This window comes from Phragmites australis, chromosome 18 (genome assembly GCF_958298935.1).
Source record: "Phragmites australis chromosome 18, lpPhrAust1.1, whole genome shotgun sequence".
In the NCBI taxonomy this organism is placed as follows: Eukaryota; Viridiplantae; Streptophyta; class Magnoliopsida; order Poales; family Poaceae; genus Phragmites; species Phragmites australis.
The window spans coordinates 3,392,243-3,400,368 of NC_084938.1; the positions used below are offsets into that span (position 1 = coordinate 3,392,243).

Genomic DNA, 8,126 nt, shown 5'->3' on the forward strand with positions numbered 1-8,126 from the left:
AAAGATTGATTATCACCAACACCAGCAAAAGGAGCCATTTATCAACAACAACTAACAATCATGCAATATTATGCATTAGCTACGTAAGTAGCTTTTCCCAGTGCCATCTTTCTTTGTCCCATTTCCCCCTGAAATTCAATCGAAAATGAAATACACTTTTAGTTGGTGTGGTGGTTGGTGAGGCCTCAAGCTTCCATATAACCCCCATACCTCTGCTCCTCCCGCTTCCCAACACACGCCAATTTCTTCTCCTCACTCGCCGACGCCAGCACCCCTCCCGCGGCCACAGGCAGCTCGAGCTCGATCCACCCAGCCATGGGCTCCACCGCCGCCGACATGGCCGCGGTCGCGGACGAGGAGGCGTGCATGTACGCGTTGCAGCTGGCGTCGTCCTCCATCCTGCCCATGACGCTCAAGAACGCCATCGAGTTGGGCCTGCTCGAGGTCCTGCAGGAGGCCGCCGGCAAGGGCGCGGCTGGGGCGGCGCTGGCCCCCGAGGAGGTGGTGGCGCGGCTGCCCGTCTCGCCCAAGAACCCCGACGCGCCCGCCATGGTGGACCGCATGCTGCGGCTGCTGGCCTCCTACGAGGTGGTGAGGTGCGAGATGGAGGAGGGGAAAGACGGCAAGCTCTCGCGGCGGTACAGCGCGGCCCCGGTGTGCAAGTGGCTCACTCCCAACGAGGACGGCGTGTCCATGGCGGCGCTCGCGCTCATGAACCAGGACAAGGTCCTCATGGAGAGCTGGTGAGTGATCCACTTGCTTTGCTTCTGCTCCGCGCTCGTTTTCTTTCCCTGCCATATTTATCGATAGCAGAAATTTATCGAGTTATGATAAACAGGATTTTCAGACTTATCAGAATTTTATTGGTGGGAGATAAAAAAATTCGATCAAAATTTAGAAAAAAAGAGCTCAATTTCTCTAGAAAATAATATCAATGGTCTTCAAATCATTCGACATTAATAAAAACTACATATAATAATATAGAAATAAGAGAGTATCACTGATTAAAAATACAATAGTAGTGTATAATGTTATACTACTAGACGGGGATTTTAAAAAAATAAATATTTCGAACGATAAAAGAATTTTACCGAACCCAATCGATAAAACGGAAATATCAAAAATATCAGAATTGTATCGTTGATAAATTTTTCTCTGCTGACATGTGGGCCACTCAATCTTCACTACTTTTCCCTTTACTAAATTTAGTAGCAACCGTTTTTAACTGAATGAACTACAAGCAAACAGATGGTATTTCGTAGTATGTATTACGAGTTTATTACCCTAGAAAAATCGTGGTGGTAAAATTAGAAACCAACATTAATTTTTTCCTTTTTTTTATAAGACAAAGGAAAAGTAAGCAAGAACAGATTCTAGTTCAGCAGATACGAATACTATATCTGTTTATATAGACGAATTTACTAATTATCTTTACGTAAGTAACCAATTACAATTTACATGTGGTCTCAGGTTAAATCAACTAAATAAAAACTCAGCTCAGTATATCTAAACAAACTCAGCTCAACATATCTAAACAGATAAAACTATTCAAATAATTTTCTTCAATAAAAATAACTTTGATTAGACTATTTCTCTATCAATTTGTATGATACAACTTATAAAACCTCATCTAGTGGATGACACTTTGCGAGCCTTCGAGAAAGAATATTGTCACATTCTCTTTCTAAAGTAGCAACTGGAGCCAGACCGATGGAGAAATCTCTCCTAACCCATCCAATGATGTCATGCTGAAGCCAGCGAGAAATGATCAATGCTGATCTGGCTCGAGCCACCTAGTCGCCAGATATAGGTGAATCCTACACGACCAATTTGCTCGGTGCATTTGACGTGTTGTGTGTAGAAAATAAGCGTTTGGTAGAATTAGAACACGACCACAAGCAGCTATTCTTTGCCTGATGTCGATGGATTCTTCATTCTCGCCATGTTCCTTGTAGAATCTGGACATTTGTAACAGTACTACTACTACTTGTTTAGGCAAATTTTGACAGAGTTCATACTGTTTCAGACTGCTCAGTGACTTCAGACAATAAATTTTGCCTTGTTTGTTTTGCATCATCACTTCACTCTTTTCAGACTCTGCTAGCTACTGCTTCAGAAGTAACATCAATCTCTGATTATGGCTTATCCCTACGCAATCCCTGTCTAGTACCCAATTCTTGCAAAACATAAATGGTAGATGCAATTTTACGTGACCGAGAGATGACAAATTTTCAGGCTATTGAAGATCAGCCAATATATGTATATAACACGAATTAGTTACTATATCACCTCTTACTCTACTCTTTTTATCTAATAAAAACCTCTAAAATTAAATATTTTATCTACTTTTGTCATTCACCTCATCATCCAATCTCCGACCTCGTTACCAGCTAAAAAATGGAACACGTTTTACTAATAAAAATAAATTAAAAAATTAAGGAGAATATTAGTGGATAATCTTCTCCTCCTTTTTCAGATCTAATCTGAAATAAAACTACGGCTCCCGATGTATTTGTTCAGTAGCACTTTTATGGTGAAACTATATTTTCGTATCTTGAATTTATGATTAATATTATCGTATTTAATATTTATATTTTTATTATAACGTACGGATAATTAGTTAGTTTATATTAATACGGCAGGTACTATTTGAAGGACACGGTGATCGACGGCGGCATCCCGTTCAACAAGGCGTACGGCATGACGGCGTTCGAGTACCATGGCACGGACCCGCGCTTCAACCGCGTGTTCAACGAGGGCATGAAGAACCACTCCGTCATCATCACCAAGAAGCTGCTCGAGTTCTACACCGGCTTCGAGGGCGTCGGCACCCTGGTCGACGTCGGCGGCGGCATCGGCGCCACCCTCCACGCCGTCACCTCCCACTACCCGCAGATCAAGGGGATCAACTTCGACCTCCCCCACGTCATCTCCGAGGCTCCCCCCTTCCCGGGGGTGCAGCACGTCGGCGGCGACATGTTCAAGTCGGTGCCCACCGGCGACGCCATCCTCATGAAGTGGATCCTCCACGACTGGAGCGACGCCCACTGCGCGACGCTGCTCAAGAACTGCTACGACGCGCTGCCGGCGCACGGCAAGGTGATCATCGTCGAGTGCATCCTGCCCGTGAACCCGGAGGCGACGCCCAAGGCGCAGGGCGTGTTCCACGTCGACATGATCATGCTCGCGCACAACCCCGGCGGCAAGGAGCGGTACGAGCGGGAGTTCCAGGAGCTCGCCCGCGGCGCCGGGTTCACGGGCTTCAAGGCCACCTACATCTACGCCAACGCATGGGCCATCGAGTTCATCAAGTAGACCCATCTTCTTGCATTCTTGCGATGCGATGATATGGTCGTCGTCGTCTTCTTCTTCTTCTTGCTGCTGCTGCTCCGTTGTCGCGTCTGTACTTTTGCTTAATTTACTCTCTTCCTGCTGCTGGCCCCTGCTGCCTGCCTCCATGGTTATCTTCGATCTTCTCGACCTCTTTCTTGCTCTGAAATTCTAATGGTTGTATACGTGTCGTGGAGTTGTCTGCCGCCATGTACCATTAATAATGATCAAGGTTATACGAAATATAATGACACGATTATTTCTCTCGTTTGGTGAATCGACTGTATCCATGCCACTGATCTCAAATATTGTTTTTAAAAAAAGTGCGCCCGTGCCATCTTCTCGATCTCGTGTGTCTTGTTGGGCCTTTTGGGTTGTGGTGTCAGCTCAGTCATGCGCCTCGGCATGTTCCAGGAGATTTTTTTTATTTCTATATTTTTAATTTTCGAAATTTGCAAACACATACGCCCGTTTTCAAATTTTGCAAATCTACACTTGCAGGCATCCAATCCACATAGATGGCCAGGGAAATCAAACTAAATTACTGGCTCATGTTAAAAAAATTCTTTATTGGATCCAAGAGAATAGCTAAGCCTCGATCGAGCTTCGAAATTATTATGAATGATACTATTCAATCGATGCGCCCACATGCAGCAAGAGCTAGCAATGCAAGCTTTGTCATCCGGGAAATCAATCCGATTTTTCACATCATCTTATAGAGCAGCAGCAAGTGTCCCAAAGCTCAGGGGGGCGATGTTCCCGGCAGAGAGTGCGTGGATCGCGATACCCCTTCGTCATACATAAAGCGGGGCATGAAACATCACTGCACCCCGCCAGCTGGAAACATTCTACAAAAATGACAAGTAAAAGATAATAGTTAAAGACAATTGTTTCCAATATCTACATCGTAAAAAAGAACACAGGTAGTATATGTATACACCCTGCTAGTCTGAAACATTCTACAAAATGACAAGATAATGGTTAAAGGCAATTGTTGCCCATATCTACAGTATAAAAAAGAACGGAGGTAGTATATGCATACACTACCTTCTGCAACACAGGGCGATAAAATCATGAACATGGCCATAACCACGACCGCCACCAAGAACAGAGTCCTAGTAGTATCTTTATTTTTTACAAGAGCCATTAGATGAGAGATGGTGTTACTAACTTTTGCTCTTATGTTAGATGCGAGGACGACATGCTTATATAGAGGCAAGAGGAGGCTAAAGCAAATATTTATTACATATTATCTTTAGATATCAGTTATTTGCTATTTTGTTGTACGATTTTATATGGGTTACTAATTAACTATGACAACCATTTGGACAATCATTTTTTTATCTTTAGCTGAAGCAAATATTTATTACATAGTATATTTAGCTATCATTTACTTGCTGCTTTGCTGTAGAATTTTGTATGGGTTACTAATTAACTATGACAACCATTTAGACAATCATTTTTTTATCTTTAGCTTGAGCAAATATTTATTGCATACTATCTTTTGCTATCATTTATCTGATGCTTTGCTGTAGGATTTTATTGGGTTACTAATTAACTATGACAACCATTTAAACAATGATGTTTTATCTTTAGCTAAAGCAAATATATATTGCATACTATCTTTAGCTATCATTTATCTGCTGCTTTGCTGTAGGATTTTATATGGGTTACTAATTAACTATGACAACCATTTAGACAATCATTTTTTTATCTTTAGCTAAAGCATATATTTATTACATACTATCTTTAGCTATAATTTATTTGCTGCTTTGCTATAGGATTTTATATAGGTTACTAATTAGCTATGACAACCATTTAGACAATCATTTTTCATCTTTAGCTAAAGTAAATATTTATTGCATATTATCTTTAGCTATCATTTATTTGCTGCTTTGTTGTAGGATTTTATATGGTTTACTAATTAACTATGACAACCATTTAGACAATCATTTTTTATCTTTGGCTAAAGCAAATATTTATTGCATATTATCTTTAGCTATCATTTATTTGCTGCTTTGTTGTAGGATTTTATATGGGTTACTAATTAACTATGACAACCATTTAGACAATCATTTTTTATCTTTGGCTAAAGCAAATATTTATTGCATATTATCTCTGCTATCATGTCTTAAACCTTACATTTAGAAATCATTCATTTGCTGCTTTCCTGTAGGATTTTATATGTGTTACTAATTAACTATGATATGATACCGAGCCTGAGTAGGCCTCAGTAGCCATCAACGGGTAGTTGTTTTTCTCTCATGAACACATGTTCACGAGTTGCTCTAGTAGCTGTTTGGTCTGCGCCCGAATATGAAGAATTAATGTGATAGCATGTGTCATGATGTAAGGCTAGCATTTGTTGAGACATGGTACAAATTGTAAAACAGAGATTGAACACTTTTTAGATGAACAATTTTAACAAGGATCCAAAACTTTTATTTGGTTCTATTACATACCATCTCAATTGTTTGTGTTCAGACTCAGAAGCAAGTCACGCATAATCACTGGCAATTGCGGCCCTGGCCGGTCGATTTCTTAGCCACAAAAGTGTGGCTCAATGAACTTTTCCATGATTAACATTGCAACGTGTGGGAGAAAATCAAATATATTGAAACTCTTTTTAGAAGTAAAGTTTTGTAGGTTGTGGCTATTTCCATTCCAGTTTGATTTGAATGATCAAAAATAAGTTCAAGTGTCTAGAATACTAAGCGCAATTATTTCTCTGATTCCTTGCAAAGTTGATTGTTTTTTTTTTTGGCGAGAATCGTGAGCATAGTCGCCAAAATCGGCTCTAGCCAAGTTTGTGTTGACCAATTTCTTAGCCACAAAAGTGCGGCTCGACGAACTTTGCCACAATCAGATATGAAAAATGTATGGGAGCAAATCAAATAGATTGAAACATTTTCAGGACTTAGATCATGACCAATGGTTTCTCTTCGGGATCAAAAATCTCGTTGTGAAGGGATTTTCATTTCCTTCAGTGCTCCAATGATTTCTCTTCACAATTTCCGTCACGAAAGGATTTCTAAGATCATTCCCTTCAGGACGGGATTCTCTCTCTTTTTCTTTCGCGATTCTTCTCGAAGGTAAGCTGTTTGAGATGAGAGAAAATAAAAATAATGAGAACGAAAAAGAAAATCGGGAAGGAAACGAAATGAAAAAAATATAATTGAAGATGATCTTAAAACACGGTAGGAGTGGCTATGTTAGGTCTGCATTTGGCAAGGCCAATGAAGCCGTCAAGTCACCTGTACGCTATTTATGGGTACCACGTCAATTTTAATCGAAAGCAATGTACGAAGATACATGCAATGGAAAAGGAAAAGGCTCGATAACAAGGGATTTCATTCAGATAATCTTTTATATTATTCGATCACTCAGTCCACAACGAGCTAGCGAAGCCTTTAATCGATGAAAATCATGTGGGAAGATCAAATAATTTTGTTCAGTTTACGTGTGTGGCTGCAATGCAATGCGATGGGATGCGATGCTTCATTGGCCCTGCATATGAAGTTTGGAGGCTGCAGCAAATATGGCAAATATACCTGATCTTCAACGGTCATTTGTGAAGGTATCGAAGATTTTTATCTTCGACTGTCGTTTGTTTCCTCCCTGGTATAGGAACCTATTTATTGGTTGCTTAGTACTTGTGATTTGGGATAATTTTATTCCATCATCTTAAAAAAAGGAATTGTGATTTGGCATGCTGGGCCGACTTGTAGCCAAGAGTGGGAGATTTAAGGCCCGCGTTGGGAGTCGGAGGGCTGGCTGTGTATTCGCCTTGCGCGCTGCATAGGCTGCGGCCGCGGCAGTTTTTTTTTTTTTTTTGGAGAAACTTGCTGAAAAAGATTAAAAATACATCGTGGTTCTTACAAGAGTCTCCGGTTATCTTCGTCACCGACGATCGGAGGTACAGCTTGAAGCCGATATCCTTTCCGATAAAGAAGCTTTAAAATTTCAATGCCACGAGTAGCACATCGAAAGACATGCATTTGAACCGCTGAACACTAGCCGAAGCATCATCCAAGGACGCAGGATCAGACGCATCAAGCATCGTAGATGATCCCGAATCGTCGAACAAGGAAGCAACTCAAAAGAAGATAAAATCGCCGGAATGAGTAGATTGTAGACACCTTACACGAGAAACACGAGATCCGACGCCGACTCCAGCCGCCCAGCAGGCGGACGTGCCGGTGCCGTGCGTGGTGGACCGCGCGCGCCCAGAGCCCGCGAGACGAGGCCATGAGGCCCCCCGAGAACGCCACGCCACGCCATGGTGCCCTGCCGTCGTCGCCTAGCTTTCCCCTTCCGCTTGCCTGGCCTACCGCCGGTTCCCGTCGTCGTCGGCTAGCTTGGGTGCGCTGTGACGGGCTGACACTGTTCACGTGACGCCCACGGGCTAATTGCCTTCATCGCCCACGCCTCACTGACGCTCGCAGTCTGTGCTGCTTTACACGGAGTACTGGTGGTACTAGTACTAGTAGTAGTTAAACTAGTTCTACTTGCTGCTACTACCTACTAGCTTACCGAAATGCGGAGAGCTGACCTCCTGACCTTGAAATATATGTATATATATAAGTGATATATTATACCTATAATGTAGTATATTATTTTACACCGTCAAACACAACTAACCAACTAGCTAACTAACATAGCCAGCCCAACAAAGCAGCCCTCGTGCGCCCTAATGTAGCGTTGCCCAAGTTGTTCAATAGTTTTTGTCCTGTAATTCTTCGGTAGTTATCATCTAATAATTTTTTAGTAATTTTTCTACGGTTCGAATGCTTCAG

At 41.9% G+C, this 8,126-nt stretch overlaps 1 protein-coding gene across 1 annotated transcript; it reads left to right on the plus strand.

Moving 5' to 3' along the window:
- Positions 1 to 214: 214 nt before the first annotated feature.
- On the plus strand, positions 215 to 3,607 carry LOC133898836 (caffeic acid 3-O-methyltransferase). The gene is made up of 2 exons (XM_062339609.1): positions 215 to 743; positions 2,643 to 3,607. Exons 1-2 carry the CDS (start codon positions 316 to 318, stop codon positions 3,313 to 3,315), a joined length of 1,101 nt encoding a protein of 366 aa, XP_062195593.1. The 5' UTR covers positions 215 to 315; the 3' UTR covers positions 3,316 to 3,607.
- The last annotated feature ends 4,519 nt before the right edge of the window (positions 3,608 to 8,126 follow it).

What these genes read in the sequence shown, in the direction of transcription:
- LOC133898836 (XM_062339609.1), top strand. Translation starts at nt 316, where the DNA reads ATGGGCTCCACCGCCGCCGACATGGCCGCGGTCGCGGACGAGGAGGCG. An exon ending in AAGGTCCTCATGGAGAGCTG is followed by an intron (nt 744 to 2,642) that starts GTGAGTGATCCA and finishes TTAATACGGCAG; the next exon opens with GTACTATTTGAAGGACACGG.